Source organism: Perognathus longimembris, chromosome 8, assembly GCF_023159225.1.
Source record: "Perognathus longimembris pacificus isolate PPM17 chromosome 8, ASM2315922v1, whole genome shotgun sequence".
Classification (NCBI taxonomy): domain Eukaryota; kingdom Metazoa; phylum Chordata; class Mammalia; order Rodentia; family Heteromyidae; genus Perognathus; species Perognathus longimembris.
This window is the reverse complement of record NC_063168.1, coordinates 60,661,322-60,680,957: the sequence shown is the minus strand read 5'-3', so window position 1 is coordinate 60,680,957 and position 19,636 is coordinate 60,661,322. Positions and strand designations below refer to the sequence as shown.

Here is a 19,636-nt window from a genome sequence, read left to right as displayed (position 1 = left end):
TACTATTAAGTAGTTGTACAGAGAGGTCACAGTTCCATAAATCATGTTATGAGTAAAATGCTTCTTGGTCAATGTCACCCCTTCCTTCTTTTTTCCTCATTTTCTCCTCTCCTCCCTACCCTCAAGTTACATAGTTCATTTGTTACGTAATACACATTAAATATAATGACTGCATTTGCTCACCCTCCCTCCCTCCATTCCTGTGTCCCCACTTTGTCCATCCCCCCCAAAGCAGGTTTCTATTTCCTGGTATTCATTTTTATAAACAGTATTTCAGTTGTTTAGAGGAGTTACACCTTTGGATTCCTCCCCTAAGCATTTTGTTTGTATGTAAATGCATTGGGCCCTGTGTATGTTATAATGAATAGTTGTATTTTAGATCAAGCTTGCACATATGAGAGAAAACATGTACCATTTGTCTCTGAGCCTGGCTTTCTTCACTCAATATGATTTGTTCTGGGTCCATTCATTTGCCTGCAAATGACATAATATTATTCACTCCCAGGCACTGGTGATGGATGCCTATAATCCTAGCTACTCAAGAGGCTGAGATCTAATCATCTCGGTTTGAAGCCAACCCAGGCAGTGAAGTCTATGAGACTCTTTATCTCCATTAAACTACAAAAAAAAAAAAAAAGTTGGAAGTAGAACTGGGGCTCAAGTGGTAGAGTGTTGAGCACAAAGGCTTAGGAACAGTGCCCAGGCCCAGAGTTCAAGCCCCAGGAACAGCCAAAAGAATTAAAAAAAAAAAAAAGGTTTCATATCTCTGTCATGTTCTAGTTTACTGTTCCTTCTTTTAAGAATAGTAGAAGTGGGGGCTGGGAATATGGCCTAGTGGCAAGAGTGCTTGCTTCATATTTATGAAGCCCTAGGTTCGGTTCCCCAGCACCACATATATTGAAAAGGCCAGAAGAGGCGCTGTGGCCCAAGTGGTAGAGTGCTAGCCTTGAGCAAAAAGAAGCCAGGGACAGTGCTCAGGCCCTGAGTCCAAGCCCCAGGACTGGCAAAAAAAAAAATAATAATAATAATAATAATAGTAGAAGTACTATGTATAAAAAGACTCCTGACCTCTAATAAAAAGCAAGTTTTCCTAACACTAAATAATAGACTATTATCTTTATGAGTTTCAGCAACTTGGAAGGATTTTTTTTAATTTGCTTTTTGTATATGAATCTATATTTGTGAACTCCTGAATTACATAACCTGGAGAGGTGTGTCTGGTGCTTCTGGAATATTTGAGTTCAAAATTGCATTCCCGTAATCAAATTTTTCTTGCCCTGTAGTTAAAATACACTCGCCCTGGGCTACCTACCTTCAGCCAAGAAGTATTACACAAATGGAAGACAGATATCAAGAAGTATCACCGAATCCAGTGTCCTAACCAGGTGGCATTCTTACTCTTTTATTATCTTAGTCTCAAGCATCTGCTTGTTTTATTTATTCCTTCATGACAAAGCACTTGAACCAAAATGGCTTTGAACAGTAATTATTTTATTTGTTACAATTCAGTGTGTAGATCTATAATTTGGTCTTGTCAGGAAGATGGCTTTCTTACTACCCCCATGTGCCATGGCTGGAACATTCACGGGGTGCACCAAGCTGGGCTTCAGGCAGGACTGAATGTCCCATGTCTGTTTAGTCACATAGGGCCTGTCTCTGCCCACACCACCAGCAGCGAGCATGGTGCCTAACTTCTCAAGATGGTTCTCAGAGCATGTGGACAGAAGCTGCAGGTCTCCTTAAGGCCTTGCTTCTGAAATTGTACAGCATCATTTCCAGGGCATTCTAGTGTTCAAGACATCATAGACTTAGAAAGTGTGAAGAGACCCCACTTCTTGATGGCAAGAGTGAGAGAGAATTTATAGCTGTCTTTAAAATTGCTTCCACAGGTGTATAGTACTACTTGTTGGAGGAATAAGTATAAAACAAGTACAGTGATTCTTCGCTTACTGGGGGGTTCTCTGAAACGTAACTCAGCAATAGGCAAGGGATCACAATTTGAGGTTTCATTGTTTATACCCATGATACAGTGAAGCTGCAGTAAATGAATGACTGTAGACTCACTTGTACTATTACATAAAACTGACTTATTTAAATTTCTAATGTATTTGTGTTCAATGACAGAGAAAGTACCCTGAAACAAAACAGCTTATAGTTTCAACTTACCAGAATGCCTTGTTCTTGTTCACCCTCTTTTTTTTTTCTTTCTTTTTCCTTTTATGCCTCACAGGTGGCTTTTTTTTTTTTTTTTTTTTTTTTTTGCGGGGGCGGGGTGGGAGGCTGTAGGGCTTGAGTTCAGGGCTTGGGCGCTGTCCCTAAACTCTTTTGCTCAAGGCTAGCACTCTACCACTTTGAGCCACAGCTCCACTTCTGGTTTTCTGGTGGTTAATTGGCGATAAGAGTCTCACAGACTTTCCTGCCTGGGCTGGCTTTAAACTTCTATCCTTAGATCTCAGCCTCCTGTAGCTAGGATTACAGGTGTGAACCACCAGTGCGGCTACAGATGGCTTCTCTTAGTCCTCTTAGTGTTTGATTGGTCATACTACTGCAAGTGTGAATTGCTCAATGTAAATGGTCAAATTGAGAGAAAGGATACTGCTTGGTACTGTATTCACCTCATTGCTTCTCTTTTTCAGGGTTGTGAGGCTGTCTACTGTAGCGTGTCTGGCCTTAAAGCTCACCTGGGCTCTTGCACATTGGTTTGTAACTTTTTAAAATTTAATATCTTAATATGGCTTCTCAAGTAGAGTGAAAAGGAAGAAAACTCAGTTTAGGTGATCAGCTAGTTCACTGTGGACTTCAGAGACTGTTTTAGGCCTCTGTGTCAGAGGCTTCTGGCCTCATATTGGGTTGGATACCAGGATCCATGAAGATACAATAAAGGCTAACATTGTTTTAAGTCAAGCTAATTAAAGGAATTTGGAGACAAACTTGAGCTTTGAATCCCAACCAGAGATTTAGCTTCTTGTGTCTGAGCCTCTCCCACAGTGGGCCTGCACTATTTCATCAAGCTCTAAACTTCCTGAGAAGAAGTTACATGTTCTTTTCTGGACTGGTGAAGATCCCCAAACACAGACTTCACTGTATTGGCTTCAGGGGATGGGAGATGGGACAGGTGTCAGGCTAACAGCCACTCACCTCACTGAATCTTTTCCATGTTGACCCAGGTGTCCTACAACCCACAAACCATGGGAAATGCTGCCACTTTCCAATCCCATTCAGAAATATCTCCTCACACAAAATGAGCACCATGGAAACCTGAGGCATCAGGAGGGGAGAGAAGTCTTAGTTGAAGGCAACAACGGAGTTGTAGGCATCCCAGCCAGATCTGTGCAGGAATGCTTAGGAGTTTGTCATCTTGATCCTAGTTTCTGAGTCCTTGAACTAGGTATTATCGATGGTATTCTGGATTTCTGAGCTGAGGCACTTTTTTTTTTTTTTTTTTTTTTTTTTGCCATAGTGCATATATAGCGTTTGAAAGAATTACATAGTGGGCCCTCTGGTGATTTGGGGAATTGATCATTTGGGGACAAGCACCAAGACAACCCGAAAGTGAGGTGAAAGGAAGCTGAGGAAGTAGAAAAATGTGGCATGGTACATATGAAAGTAGGATGACCTCAGGTTGTACTGAAGATGGGTGGGTGTTGGTTCTGGTGACTCTGTCTAAGCTGCTTTGGATTCTTTTCCTTATTTTTTGCATAAGTAGAACCTCCTCCTTTCCTTCCTTCCAGTTCCTGCACATAACCAGGTTTATGTCCCTGAATTAACTAGTAATTCTCTTTTCTTTCTGTACTGGAAATAGGGAAACTTTATTGCTGGAAAATACAAGTGTCTTCTCTGTCAGAAAGAATTTGTGTCAGAGAGTGGTGTCAAGTATCACATCAACTCTGTCCATGCTGAGGTGAGTTCTCTGCTTGTCTGCACTGCTTTTGTAATCTTCTGGACCCAATACATTAATTTCAGAGAGATGCATTTTCTCTCTTTTATTAAGGAAAGTAACAACTGTACTTCAGACATGTTTTATAAAATTACATAAGTAATTGTACTTTTCTTTTAAAATACTTGAAATTTCTATGACTGAGGATCCTCAAGCTCTTTTAATTCTTTTTTTTTGCCAGTCCTGGGGCTTGAACTCAGGGCCTGGGCACTGTCCCTGGCTTCTTTTTGCTCAAGGCTAGCACTCTGCCACTTGAGTCACAGCGCCACCTCTGGCCATTTTCTTTATATGTGGTGCTGGGGAATTGAACCCAGGGCTTCATGTATATGAGGCAAGCGCTCTTGCCACTAGGCTATATCCCCAGCCCTCTTTTAATTCTTAACAGTGATTAAATGTGGCATGCAGAGTCCAAGTTAACTTAGGTATTGCCCTTGTTTCACAGTCATCTCTGCTGTGCATTCTTTTTTTTTTTTTTTTTTTTTTTGCCAGTCCTGGGGCTTGGACTCAGGGCCTGAGCACTGTCCCTGGCTTCTTTTGCTCAAGGCTAGCACTCTGCCACTTGAGCCACAGCGCCACTTCTGGCCATTTTCTGTATATGTGGTGCTGGGGAATTGAACCCAGGGCCTCATGTATATGAGGCAAGCACTCTTGCCACTAGGCCATATCCCCAGCCTCTACTGTGCATTCTTGTCCCATTGTCTTCTAACAGACATTTCTAATGCAGTGTAAATTACCACATAAAGGAATTGTGCAGTACTTATTTTAAATCCAATCCCACAGCATTTTAGGAATAGGTATTTCTTCCAACATGTATCCCTAAATGAAAGAATTTTAACCATCTACCCATAGACATCATTTAAAGTATCATGAGCTAAGTGTAGTGAACATGCCTTTAATCCCAGTACCAAGTCTTTACAATTTAGTGAACATTTGTCATTGACAGTGTAATCTCAGTTTGGACTCAGCACATGTAGATCTCAGAGGCACATGTTGCCAGTGTCTTATTTCCTGTGGCATGAACATCAAGAAGCTTACCTTTGGGGTTGGAGGCATGGCTCAGGCGGTAGAGTGTTAGCCAGTGAGCGGTAGCAGTGATACTAAGTTTGAGTCCTGGTCTCAGACCAAAAAAAAAAAGCCATTTTCTTTTTCTTTTTTTTTTTTTTTTTTTGGCCAGTCCTGGGCCTTGGACTCAGGGCCTGAGCACTGTCCCTGGCTTCTTCCCGCTCAAGGCTAGCACTCTGCCACTTGAGCCACAGCGCCGCTTCTGGCCGTTTTCTGTATATGTGGTGCTGGGGAATCGAACCTAGGGCCTCGTGTATCCGAGGCAGGCACTCTTGCCACTAGGCTATATCCCCAGCCCCCATTTTCTTTTTCTATACTGGGGTTGAATTCGGGGCTTTGAGCTTGTCAGGCAGGCAAGTGCTTTACTATGGGAGCCACACTTCCAGCCATGTTGGCTTTAGTTATTTTTCTGAATGGAGTTTTACTTTTTGCCTAGGCCAGCATAGACTGTGGTCCTCCTATTTATCCTTCCTATGGCACTGGATGACAGATGCATACTACCATGCCTAGCTATTGGTTGAGATGGGGTTTCACTCTTTTTGGCCTAGACTGGCCTTAAATTGGTATCCTTTTTTAAATCTCTGCTTCCCAAGTAGCTGGGATTATAGGAGTAAAATAGTACATCTAGCCCTTTTAAGTCAAGTTAGGTCTGAAAGATCGATCAAATTGCAAAGTAGATTGAAGCACTTTTTTTGTTTGTTTGTTTTTGGTCAGTTGTGGGGCTTGAACTCAGGTCCTGGGCGCTGTCCCTGAGCTTTTCTGCTCAAACATAGTGTTCTACCACTTTGAGCCACAGTGCCACTTCTGGTTTTCTGGTGGTTAATTGGAGATAAGAGTCTCATGGGCTTTCTTTCCTAGGCTAACTTTGAACTGTGATCCTCAGATCCCAACCTCTAAGTAGCTAGGACTACAAGTATGATTCACTGGCTCCCAGTGATTCAAGCACTTTTGGTGGAAGAATACTTCCTATTTGGATTTCATTTTCTCCACCCCTTAATTTTTAAACTGTATCTCAAGAAGTTGGAGAAATGTGCCCATAGCTACATAGCTAGAAGCAAAACTAGTAGTTGTATTTGGGCAATATGTCTGCATAGTTCATACCCTTAATCACTACACTATATAGAATAAAAGTTGGAAGTTCAGTGTTTCATATCTCATGGTGAGGTTTATTCAGTAAGAGAGATACAAGTTAGTAAACGGACTTTGTAGATCACTAATTAAAATACCTAGATTCATATATTACAAAGCCCTTGGTTTAAGATGTTTTCATATTAGAAAACTGTATACAGAGTTCTTTTTTTTTTCCCCTTTGCCAGCCATGGGGCTTGAACCAGGGCCTGAGCACTGTCCCTGGCTCTTTTTTTTTTTTTTTCTCAAGGCTAGCACTCTACCACTGAGCCACAGCACCACTTCTGGCTTTTTCTGTATAAGTAGTGCTTAGGAATCGAACTGAGGGCTTCATGTATATGAGGCAAGCACTCTACTACTATGCCATATTCCCAGCCTCTGTATACAGAGCTCTAAGACATAGGTCCATATCTGTTCCCTCCTTCCTGTGTTCTGCCCTAATCATGCCTTTTCTTCATTCTTTGTACACCCCACTTTATCTTTTTCTATGTGTTTATGAATGGTTGGTATTTTTGTTTTGCCTATCTAGGATTGGTTTGTTGTAAACCCAGCAACAACCAAAAGCTTTGAAAAGCTGATGAAAATAAAGCAGCGGCAGCAAGAAGAGGAAAAGCGGAGGCAGCAGCACAGGAGCAGAAGGTCTTTAAGAAGGCGGCAGCAGGCAGGCATGGAGCCTCCAGAGACCCAGCTGAGTCTTAGAGGAGGGAAGGATCAGAGGAGGAGTGATGAGGAACTGGTCGTGTCGACCTCCTGTAAGGAATCAGAGCAGGAACCGGTGCCAGCCCAGTCCCAGAAAGCAAAGGCCTCAAAGACCACTCATAAACGAGGAAGGAAGTAGGCAGGGAGTGAAGGTGCACCTGACCTAGGAGAGAGGATGCCCTGCTGTGGTCGCAGGACCATGTGTGGATGCCTGAGTCACCGGCCTAAGTGAACATGCCCTTGGTATAAGGCTGTGACTTCCTCAACTCCTTCATGTGTAAATTTCACAGTCTTCTCTACACATTCACTTTCATCCCTTCCCCTCCTCTTACTAGGTTTTCCTAGTATTCTTCCTTTGAGTCTTCTCGATTTTCTCTTCTTTGCCCAAAGAGCTCTGTCTTGAGGCCACCTATAATCCTGTTCAAGACTTAAGAAACCAGTTTGGTTCTTCTTCCATTCCAGATGTGAATGTTTTGGAATCCTTGGATCTAATAGTCACTCCATCATCTAGCTTTTAAAACAATTCCAAGCTAATTTTTATAACAGGTTCATCATTTTGTATTTGCAACATAAACATAAAACCTAGAACTGTTGACACTTTCATAATTGCATGGCCCTGAATCCTTGGAAAGTAAAATTTATGGAGGCTCTTTGTCCACAATATGGTTTTTATATGGGACAAAAGAAAAGGACTTAGAATGAAAAAGATAGAAACTCCCTACATTGACTCTACTAGTAGATACTTGATCTGGACCAAGTAGCAGTGAATAACAAGACCCACAGGCATGAAAAACAAACTTAGGAGTAATGTGTCTCAGATGTTAATGAGTAGGAAAGAAAAGGCTAAAGGAGCAATAAACACTGCCCCACCTTTCCTGGGCCCTAAAACCTCACCTGTTACTAGAACCAGTTGCCCTCCAGAAGCTCCATTGGTTTAAGAATTAACAGATGTCACATTGTCCCCTACATGTTGCCACAGCACCCTAGTGCTCTTAAAAATGCCACTAAGATCAGAAACCAAGGTGCATTTCTTGTCCCGTGGACCTTACCTCACTTGTTAGTCTACTCTGCTAAGTCCTCCTCCATGCTGTGAGCCCACCTGTGTCTCTTTCAGTGTTCTGGGAGTATTGTCCTACTATAGTGTTTTATACATGGACTTCTATTGACTTTTTATTGTGAGATTTTGACACCATTGTAGTTATTTCTCTAAAGCTGGGAGGAAAAAATGTTTTCTGTACCTCATGCCTACCTGGTAACGTTTGAGGCTCTTTCCCTTTGAGGGTCCCTTTCTCTGGAGCATTTGTTAGAGAAGCATTGTTACCGTGTTTTTGGATTCTCTTCCCCCTTTTGTGTAAATATTGTTCTTCTATATTCTTGCCTATTGTGTGACATATGGCACAAGGTTAAAAAGTTCACTTTGATATGGACAAATACTACCTTTTAAAATTCTGAAAGGCTGTTGCCAACCTTGAGCTCTGTTCTCTGTGCTCCTCTAAATAGCTTTATCATGTGTGCTTTTGTGAAGACCACTTTCAAAAAAGGTGCATTGAAACCTGAATTGGATACTGCCAGACTGTGCTGTGAAGGAAAGGGCATATCCACGCTATGTTTTCATTCCTGGTTGCACCCTTAAAAGCCCTTGCAAGAGATGAGGGCTGTTGGGGAGGAGAAATGAAGAAGCTATGTTAATTTCTGGTGACATTACCTTGAAAATTTAGTTATTTTTTTTAAAATTTAACTTAATTGGTGAAATTGCCTCCAAGAATGTTGGGCAATGACAAAATAAAAGACTGTCACTTAGAATGATGTTTCCGCTTTTTTTTTTTTTTTTTTTTTTTTTGCAGTAGCAGGTTGGATACAGCATTTCACAGTTACTGGGACAGATGTTCCACCATTGGAGCTGCACTCCAAGCCCTTTTGTGCTTTTGTTACTTTCTCAGATAGGGTCTTGTGTTGTTGCCCAGGGTCACCTTTGGACCTGGTGATGGCAATCCTGAGTTTCTGGCTGGCCACCATGCTGGACCTCATTATTACTTGTGATCTGCTTCTTGACTTTGTTGTCACTGTTTGGGAATAAGAATATGGCTGAAAATGGGAATAGGTTTGAAATAAGTAGTTTCATTTGTTTGTTTCTTTCCTTCCTTATACCTGCTGGTTAAAATGAGTAATTTGAGGGTAAAGGGAAGTAGAAGAGGAAACCTCTTCTGTCTCCTAGTGGCATCTATGCTGCCAGCAAGAGCAACAGCTTTGCCCTGTTGGGTGGCTGCTTGAGTGTATGTGCAGCTATGCAAGGTAAACTGAGTTTCAAGGAAACTACTTCTTAGATGGCACTGTGGAAGCAGGGGCCTGGGAGGCAATATCTCAGCATCTTTCAAGGAAAATAAATTGCCAAAAGGGTGCTTGCCACAAAACCTAATCAGTTAAATGCTTTAACAGCATTTGACCTTGTTCTAATAAAGCTTAGCGTCTGTCCCAGGGCCCCAGGGAGAGGGCTTTATCCCCAGTTCTTAACCCATAAAAAAATTCTTTTGACAATGTTTTCACCAGATGTATTTCACTCTAGAGTTATTCACAGCCTTGGGCTTGGAGAAGCTGGCGATTAAATCAGCAAGACCATGTGGTCAGGAGGAGCTGGAGTTGATGTCCGATCCTCACTAACCCCCCCCCACCACCACTACAGAGAGGCCTCCTGGGGCCCTGCTATGGCCCACAACAGCAGGCACACAGGCACAAGCCGGAACCCACACGCCGTCTTCTCTCCGGTCCACCCCACCCTAGAACCTACGTGGCTAAAGAGACTGGCACAACGTTCCGCACTACCATTGTGCAGAGAATCCATTCTCCCCGGTGGCCCTTGCCTGAGGAAAAGGGCGCCACGTGGGTGCAGGGCGCCTTTGGTGGTTCTGACCCAGGAGGGCAAGCGAGGAGAGAGCTAGCTAGCTGTGTAGCCGGGACGTGGCCACCACGGGAGGATCTGAAAGGGGCACCGCCCTTGTCCCCAGGAGGCATGCGTCCCCCCGTGCATCCCCAGACCTACGGGGACGGAACATCCACAGCGAGGTCTGCTTTGGTAACTGAGGAGGCTCAATAGCCCCGAGCTGCACCAGCCATATCTAGGGCACCGAGCCACATCCGGGCCAACAAGGCAGAAGTCAAGACGCACTGACTGCAGAATGGTGAACCGGAGAGGAATTCGCGTGGGTCCCGGGCGGGCCGTGGACTCGAGAACTCCGGTGTAGGCAAGGAACCTCAGGGAGCACCAGCGCAGTCCTAAACATCTGGGGACCAGCATGTAGGTATCACACCGGAGTGCTGCTGGGAACTAGGCACAGACGCCGAAATCGAGGGGGAAGTCAATCCTCGTCCCCACTGTCCAGTCTGTCCGTGTGGCTTATCGTGGCTATGAGATCTCAAGGTCAGGGTTTTATACCTAGGCTCCGGCCCTTACTCATGCTGTTAAGTCATGGGTCTCATTTCAATTCTCTGCACCAGTGGGTTCCTCCTCCCCACTCCTCCTCCCTCTTCCTCCTCCTCCCTTCCCTCCCTACACTGTGTGTGTGTGTGTGTGTGTGTGTGTGTGTGTGTGTGTGTGTGTGCGCCAGTACTAGGACTTGAATTCAGGGCCTCACAATCTTGCTTGACTTTTTTGCTCAAAGCAAGCACTCTACCACTTGTGCCATACCTCCACTTCTAGCTTCTTGCCGGTCTTATGGACTTTCCTGCCCTTGGTAGCTTCAAACCATGATCCTCACATCTCAGCTTCCCAAGTAGCTAGGGTTACAGATCTGAGCCCCTGGTGCCTCATTTACTTTTCTCATTTTTTAAATTGAGAAGCTACCTGACTGGGTTGTGGCGGATGATTCATACTGTAAATTAAATTCATACTGTAAAATTGTAAATGATGATTCATACTGTAAAATTTCACCTTTACACCTTGCTGTGTTCCCCATGACTTGCATAGGACATGGAGCATAATGGGTGCTCAAAACTATTTTTTGTATGAATAGGGATAACTGTCTGAGTTGGGTTTTTTGGTTCTTCTTTCCTAAATTGTGACTAGAACTGATAAACAAATGCTCTTTTTGTTCTTCCTTTAGGTCTGCTCAGAGCTTCAGCAATTCCCCTTCACCTTACCTTGCTGTTCTTAATAAGTATTTCCCGACACAGATACTAACAAAGTTAGAGAACAAGGTCAAAAGAAAGACAGTGAGGGCACTGAGGGCACTGAACATGCGGATCCAGGAAGCTCAGGTTCGGAGGAGGCAGCTGGTGAAGGACAGCAAGGTGTTACAGAAAGAACGGTTCCAGGTGGAAACAGAAAGCAAGTGCTTTCTGAAATATCTGGCCAAAACAAATAACCATTTTATAAGGAAACATGAGGAGCTATGGAAGGATTACGCCCAAGAACGGGAGGTGATAGAACAAAAGAAGCAAGAATTAGCATCCAGGTTTGCCACACGAACTGCAGATCTTCAAGCACAGTTCTTTCAGGGGAAAAAGATCTTGTACGATTTAAAGCAGGCGTTGTTGGCATTGAGGGACATCTCCCTACTAAAGGAGAGACAGGAGATGACACTACTGGAATTACAGCAAGAAAAAGAGAAAGTTGAATCAGAGACAATTATGAAGGACCAAGAAGCACATTTCCAGTTCCTGCAGCAAAAAGCATTGCTGGAGAAACAACTAAATGAACTAGACAGATTGCAGAAGGGAGATACCAGAACAAGGGAGCTTAAGGGGAAGGCCAAGGCTTGGGAGTTGTTAGTTCAGCAGGCTCATCATGATTTCTGTCTAGACTTCATAAAAGAGAACCAGCAGCTCTTGGAGAGTTTTTATCAGCTACATCAGGAATTTAAGAAGTTAGAGGATATCAGAAGCCAGTTAATCAGGCAGAGGCAGCATCAGAAGGAGGAAAGGTGGTATGAAGAAGCCTTAACTAGGGGTTGGCAACGACTGCAGGCAAAATATGAGCATAATGGATGCCCCAAAGAACAGGGTGCTCCAAAATCTGCACCGAGCCACCCCTAGATGACAAATCAAATACATAAAGAAATCCTTACAATAATAGATCAAAGGAGAACTTGAACAAATATGCCTAGGTAGGTGCTTTGTATACCCATTAGGAACCTTCTTTTGATTGAAGATTGCTAACCAGAAAATATCATATTGAAGTTTTCCATCGAGCAATTTCTGAAACATAAAGTTGGTTATATTTTCTCATAAAGAAGCATTGTGAAATCATAGGATCATATGTCTAGATTAGAGTTCACATTCCAATAAATCACTGTTCTAGCCTTGGGCTGTCATAAATGCTAAATTACAAGTACTATAATGAGTACATTTATAAAGGAAATCAAGAAGAGTATGATGTTACCAAAAATGATTGCCTTCAATGCTATACTAGACCTGTATAATAATGCAGATGGCGCAAATAACTGTGGAAAGAACTGTTCCAGAGAGAGGCAGGACTCATTCTGCAAGTCTCTAAAATGCTATTGAACTTGTTGGGCACTAGTAGCTCATGCTGGTAATTCATAGCTACTTAGGATGCTGAGATCTGAGGATCAAAGTTCAAAGCCAGGCCTGGCAGGCAAGTCTGTGAGACTCTTATCTCCACTTAACCACCAAAAAGCTGGAAATGGAGCTGTAGCTCAAGTAGTAGAGTGCTAGCCATAAGCATGAAAGCTCAATGACAATGTCTAGGCACTGAGTTCAAGCCCCAGGACTGGCATGTAATGCATTAAGCTTGGTAAGTTTGAAGAACATAAACACGCATGTCTAAAGTATAGCTGGGGAATTATCACAGGATGTTCTTGAGGAGTAATACATAAAGCCAGTAATAGAGAGTTGCCATGGAGACAAAAATTATATTGTTGGCCCCAAGGAAGGAAGGAAAGATAAAAGGGCCTGATGCAATTATCTCTTTCTTGTAACCCTAGCTACTCAGGAGGTTGATATCTGAGGATCATAGTCCAAAACCAGCTCAACAGGAAAGTCTGTGAAACCCTTATCTCCAATAAACTACCAAAAACAAAAAGAAGCCAAAAGTGGAGTTGTGCCTCAAGTGGTAGAGCACTAGCCTTGAGATAAAAGCACAGGGATAGCACCTAGGCCCTGAGTTCAAGCCCCAGGACCAGCATACACAAAAAGACAACTCCGTGGTCCCAGGTCTCATGTCAGTAAGTGTCTGTCCTTCGTGGGCTGATTCAGGGAGCCAACTATCTTCTACTTTGTTCTTTCCCATCCTGTAGGCCCCCATCATCATCTGCATCTTGAAAGGTAAAGAAAGCATAGGCTACACTCACTGTCTTAAAATGCTAGCCTGGAAGTGGCAACTCGTTTCTATTTGCATTCCATGGGAGACAAGTTACCTGGACACCCTTTGACAACATAGAGGAAGGGAACCTGTGGGAAACAGAGCCAAGCCATTTGTCCTACAACTCTAGAATTTAGTTGATGGACAGATAATAGTGATACATGCTTTCAGTGTTTCTCTATTGCAAACTATACTGCAATAGTCCTTTTTTTTATTGTTTTATTTTGTTTTTGTTGCTCTTGGGGCTTGAACTTAGGGCCTGGGCACTGTCCCTGAGCTCTTCAACTCAAGGCTAGCACTCTATCACTGTGGGCCACAGTGCCACTCCCCGTTTTCTGGTGGTTAACTGCAGATGAGTCTCACAACACTTTTCTTCCCAGGCTTGTTTTGAACCACGATCTTCAGATCTCAGCCTCCTGAATTGCTAGGAATACAGGTATGAGCTACTGGTGCCCAGCTGCAATAGTTATTCTTATGTATCTAAATATAGCTGGGCACCCACTTTACAGATGGGACTGTTCAGTCTTTAGGTATATCTTTAAGTTTACTAGATATTGCCAAACATTTTTCAAAATATTATTAATTTACATTGAAAACCATGAATGAGGATTCAACAACCTATAGGCACTAATACTGTCCAACTTAATTTATGTTATTCTAGTGAGTTATTTGAAAGCTTAAAACCTGAGTAATGTGACTAGCACAGTCTATATTGATTCCTGTTTATCTCTGGCCTTGGGAAAAAGAAGAGTGTTGTACAAGAGACAGGACAGATTTCCTATAGCAATTTCGCATATCCTCACATTGTTCATACTACCCAGCAGGTTTCACAAGTGAAAGAACCAGTGGGTTGTAGTGATTCTTTAGAACATGTCTAAAATCTTAGCGTTCATAAATTGAGGCAGGAGGATCCATAAAGCCAAGTCCAGCCTGGGTTATATAGCAAGACTCTAGCTCATTAAATAAATAAATACTAAGACCACTATATTTGGGACTTATTTCAAATCTACCACTATCTTCAACCATTTTTTTTTACCCTCTACAGTGTCAGAAAAGAATCAAGTAAGAGGTCCCAGTCAAAGATTAACTGGATATATCATTCTAACCTACAGTCATTTTGTTGTTACTAAGCCTTCTCCATTATTCCTCACTAGAAACTAACTTAGTATTTTCCTTTTTTCTCCCTGATAGTGCTCATCTGAGAGGGCTTTCAGTGCACAATTAGGAATGAAAATGTAGCATGGATGTACCATTCCTTTGTTTCAAAACATTCTGGCAATATTCCATTCAGGTTTCAATGCACCCTGTTTGAAAGGAGTCTTCTCTAAAGCACACTTGATTAGGCTATTTAGTGGAGCGCAAAGGACAGAGAGTTTGTCACTAAAAGAACATTGGGAAAGAAGCGGGGAACTTTCTGCTCATTTTTCTAAGTCCACCAAGACTCCCCAGGAACACAATTTTGATAACAATTCACAAAAGAGGAACTCAGGCTAACAGATTTATTTAGCCTAGGAAGAGTATTAGGAAATAGGTGGGTGGGGAGTGGGGTGGGGCTGGGAGCCAGTGGCTCATATTTGTAATTCTAGTTACTCAGGAGGCTGCAATCTGAGGAATGTGTATACGAGGCAAGCACTCTTTTTTTTTTTTTCTTTTTTTTTTTTTTTTCGGCCAGTCCTGGGGCTTGGACTCTGGGCCTGAGCACACTGTCCCTGGCTTCTTCTTGCTCAAGGCTAGCACTCTGCCACTTGAGCCACAGCGCCACTTCTGGCCATTTTCTGTATATGTGGTGCTGGGGAATCGAACCTAGGGCCTCATGTATACGAGGCAAGCACTCTTGTCACTAGGCCATATCCCCAGCCCAATCTGAGGAATGTGGTTCAAAGCCAGCCTGGGTATGAAAGTGGGTAGACTCTCTTTTTTTTTTTGCCAATCCTGGCTCCTGGACTCAGGGCCTGAGCACTGTCCCTGGCTTCTTTTTGTGCAAGGCTAGCACTTTATCTCTTGAACCACAGTGCCACTTCTGGCTTTTTCTGTTTATGTGGTGCTGAGGAATCAAATCCAGGGCTTCATGCATGCCATCTCTAAGCCACATTCCCAGTCCTGTGAGATGCTCATCTCTAACAAGCCACCAGAAAATCGGAAGTGGCACTGTACTCAAGTGGTAGAGCACTAACTAGCCTTGAGCTGAAGAGCTTAGGGACAGTGCTCAGGCCCAGAGTTCAAGCCCCACAACCAAAACAACAGAAACAAAAATAGAAAGAAAGACACAGGGGAATAGGCCAGTATGACCTTCTGATAAGTTTTCAGAAGGTGGGAACCAAAGGCTCAAAGGGCTGGGAATTCTGGTTCATAACTGGTCACTTGGATGTTTCCCCCAGAAATTTCCCAAATACCTTGTTTTAATGCTATAACTTATGACAGGGTTTAGATGGCCTTATAATCAAAGAATCTAGTGACGTGGGTGTTCTTATTATATTCTTGGTTGCAGATTAACAAAAACAAGCTATCTTCTATTTCTGTACTTAATTAATAGGAAGAATGAAAGTCTATATATTCTTGAATAGTTGATTCACTTTCCTTTCTTCTAGTTATTTTTCAGTCTTGTTTCCTGGTTCTGTCTGACCTCCTGAACTTGACTTAGTTTTTTAAAATGTATTTATTTCCTTGTCAGCTAATCCTATCTATCTTGCTTCAAGTACATGAGTGCCAATAGCTTTTCAGAATTTGAAAAATTAGCATTTTCCCATATCAAAGTTAATTTTTATAGGGACTATGCCACAAAATAGACAAGAACTGTAGTATTTATTCAAAGAGAGGAAGAAAACAAGACAAATACAGTTCTTTAGAATGTTCCTGAGAAAACTACCCTCAAAGCCCATGAAACATCATGAGGTAGGCATGATGTACAGAAAAATAATTTTTCCATCCAACCCTCACCCCCCACAACTTTGGGAAAATGATAGTCCTGGCCAACGCCTTTTTCACCTGACCTGTAGGAGGAGTTGATGATTTAGAACCCAGTGTATTCAGAAGTTAATAACATATTAACCAAATTTTCCTACACTGCTGTCTACAGACCTCAATAAAAAGTTGAGGTCTTGGCAGCCATTAGTGGCTCACTCCTGTAATCCTACCTGCTCAGGAGGCTGAGGTCTGAGGATTGCAGTTCAAAGCCAGCCCGGGCAGGAAAGTGTGTGAGAGTCTTATCTCCAATTAACCACCCCCAAACTTGAAGTGGAGCTGTGGCTCAAAGTGGAAGAGTACTTGCCTTGAGCAAAAGAGCTCAGAGATAGTGCCTAGGCCCTGAGTTCAAGCCCAACAACTGACAAAAAAAACAACAACAAAACAACAGTTGAGGTCTTAGGAACTCCAGTGCAGCAGCAACTCTTTCCGAGCCTGCCATCTCTCCCATCAAAAACTCTACTTTTGCTCTACTTTCATTTTGCTTTATGTTAATGTAACTATTCTGGCTTAAGTTTCATTTGTGTCCCACATTGAATTCTTTCTCCAACGAGACCCAAGTACTTTTTGGCCTCTAGGCCTGTTAACTTGAATAATCGTGTAACATCTTTTGGTGAATCAAGCCAAGAGAGTCAGGGGATAACTTTACCAGAAGCAGGTGGCTATCCTTCTTCAATCCTGATAAGCCAGTCTCCCAATTTCTGCTCAGTTTGTGTTTTTTCTCTACTAGTTCCTCTTATATCTATTTCCCTACCCTGCTTCTGTAGTTGAAGGGGATTATGTGACTGCTCTTGCTGTATAGAAATTAGATATATCTGGGGCTGGGGATATGGCCTAGTGGCAAGAGTGCTTGCCTTGTATACATGAGGCCTTGTTGTGTTCGATTCCCCAGCACCACATATACAGAAAACAGCCAGAAGTGGCGCTGTGGCTCAAGTGGCAGAGTGCTAGCCTTGAGCAAGAAGAAGCTAGGGACAGTGCTCAGGCCCTGAGTCCAAGGCCCATGGCCAAAAAAAAAAAAAAAAAAAAAAAGAAATTAGATATATCTCTGCTGAGCAATGCCTGGTTTGCTCTGAACATTTGAATATTTTATTCCAACTATTATTTACCATTATTTATTATTATTATTTACTATTGTAGTCACTATTTAAACAATCCATTTTATTGGGAAGTTAGCCCTAAACACGAGGAGTAAACTTCAAAGATTGACACATTACATGCCCAGACTCCTTAGACTCAGATCAAATATGTGGAGCATGAACTTAGATCAGAGGCTGAACCTATCCAAATTTTGGCCAACCTCTGAGAAGCCATATTGACTCCTAGTCACTCAGGAAGTACTCCCCTGAATCTCCAAGGGGAAAGGGCTTGCTTCAGCTACAGACTGAGCACTTCAGTAAGGAATGACCTGGAGGATGACAGAACAAGGACTTCTTTTTCATATGCAAGCAAAAAGGGAGATTGGAAATGGGATTGATCCCAGCTCCAAATGCAGCTGAGATCAAGTCTGGAAGGACAATTGTTGGCTCCATCTGACTGAAGCTGCCAAGGTTTTTTTGTTTGTTTGTTTGTTTTGTTTTTTCCTGCTCCCCCCTCAATCGTCTACATCAGAGGTGAGAAGCCCTGGGTGCCTCTGTGTCTAGTAAACCTACTCAATTCTTTATCAATATTGTGACCACTTTATCAGTTGTACTCTCTCATCCCAGACCCATATCTTATGGGGGGACCCATATCTTATCTATTAGGGGGATTCAGGGAAAACCTCAACAGTGAAGTCTTCTTCCCCCCACTCCTGCATTCCTCATGTATCTGAGGTCAAATAATTTTATCATAAAATGAAATTTCAAAGGTAATATATAAAGATTTTGGGTTCTTTGTGTGTTTTCTCTTCCTTCTGCCTCTTTGCCCATACTAATATTTTTGTTTAAGGTCACTTGAAGGTTTTATTTTTGCCAGTTCAAGTTGGAATGCAACATTCTGCAACTCTTAAGACATAAAAGAAAAAAGGAGGAAATGTATATAATGGACCTTTTAAAATCCAACTGGCTTTTCCCATTTTGGGACCTTGGCATTGCCTTTTCCTGTAAAATTTTCTTCTCTATTTGCACTGTCAGTTGCATTTTTATCATTCAAGTCTTAGCTTAATTTTTATATCACTCATTTTCTCTAACATCATCACCCTGTTTGATTTTTTTCATTACACAGCAGACAAAAAATAAATTTCTGCTTACCTGAGGACAAAGATTTAAAATTGAAGTAGAGTGGGGGTTCGCTACAATGAAACGGGGTCCCCCCCAAGGGAGGGGATTCCTGGTTCCCCCAAGAGTCCACCACACGGTCTCCAGCTACAAGATGACAAAAAGACAGATTTATTGGGGAAGTAAAAAGTGAACAAAAAGTGAACCGACCGGCCTTGGTCGCAGCCCAGACTCGAAAGCCGAAACTGCTGACCACGTGTGCAGGATCAGGGCCCAGACTTGGGAGCTGGGACCGCCTGCACGTGTGCAGCCCAGACTCGGGAGCTGGAACCCCCTGCCCATGTGGCCTTCCAGCCTGGTTATAAGGTAAATATCACAGACAAACTTGCCACACGCAGGTGACCAATAAAGATACAATACAGAGCATGCTAGGCCGCACACAGGTGGCCAATAGAGTTACAGTCTGTCTCATAATATCTATTTGAACCAACCTATCATTCTAGTTAGAATTGATGCATGGATTTGGCGGGGTTCACATGATGCAGGTGGATACCCTACTCACAGGTTCTCTAGGCTCCCAGGCCTCAGGTGGTCAATCTACATAACATCACAATAAAGGGGAGCTTCCCTGAATAGGGTGGGGGAGGGCTTAGTGGAGATGGAGTTGGCTTCTGCTCTTACCTGAGCTGGAGTCAACCTGAAGTCCCTCCACAGTTAATGATGGCACTGGCCAGATCTGACCTCCCTATTACAAAAATCATCTTACTACATATGAAATGACCCTTTAAAGGGTTTTTCAAGACCTGACTCTGAAAGAGACACACAATATATTCAACCCCATTCTCTGGGATGGTAAAAAAAAAAAATCCATATATATATATATATATATCCATATATAAACTTGTTTAGGGCAGCCAGGAAGGAGGACAGGAATTAATAAAGCCCTTTACAACTTTATGACTATCTCCCTCAGGGTTTGCATCTCCTGGGATGTGTTGGATACAAAGTTCATTTGGTACGAACGTTATTTCGGCTCATGAGTTTGTGGAATCAGCTGAAGTTTGCTATTTGCACGCCAGTACACATAGGACACGGGGAGGTGGCAGAAAGGAAAGAGAAGAAAGTTGAAAGTTACTATATTCCCGGCTGCCCACAGCGGTCTCCTAGCTTGCCCAATGCCTTTAGCAGACGCTCTCGCGAGAGTTCCTCAGCGGCGGCTTCTTAGGGCCAGCCAATTACAGCCCCGAACGCCGGGACGTCTCTCTCTAGGAGGGCGGCGGGCAACTCTGTGGTTCGGTGCCTATAGCGGTCTCCTAGTTTGCCCAATGCCTTTAG

General features: G+C 42.9%; 2 protein-coding genes across 6 annotated transcripts in view; both read left to right on the top strand.

Moving 5' to 3' along the window:
* Znf512 (zinc finger protein 512) overlaps positions 1-8,632 on the top strand; it is a 38,875-nt gene extending 30,243 nt beyond the window's left edge. For 4 of the 5 annotated variants that reach the window (XM_048353223.1, XM_048353222.1, XM_048353225.1 and 1 more), the window contains 4 exons: positions 1,284-1,385; positions 2,637-2,699; positions 3,803-3,901; positions 6,657-8,632. In XM_048353223.1, coding sequence (XP_048209180.1) covers positions 1,284-1,385; positions 2,637-2,699; positions 3,803-3,901; positions 6,657-6,965 — 573 coding nt within the window. In that variant the 3' untranslated portion in view covers positions 6,966-8,632. Of the gene's footprint in view, positions 1-1,283; positions 1,386-2,636; positions 2,700-3,167; positions 3,902-6,656 lie in introns of all 5 variants that reach the window. The other variant, XR_007211941.1, reaches the window with a different exon arrangement.
* A 1,367-nt stretch (positions 8,633-9,999) lies between these two features.
* Positions 10,000-11,854, top strand: Ccdc121 (coiled-coil domain containing 121). The gene is made up of 2 exons (XM_048352226.1): positions 10,000-10,061; positions 10,924-11,854. The coding sequence occupies exons 1-2, from the start codon at positions 10,000-10,002 to the stop codon at positions 11,852-11,854; spliced, it is 993 nt and encodes a 330-aa protein (XP_048208183.1).
* The last annotated feature ends 7,782 nt before the right edge of the window (positions 11,855-19,636 follow it).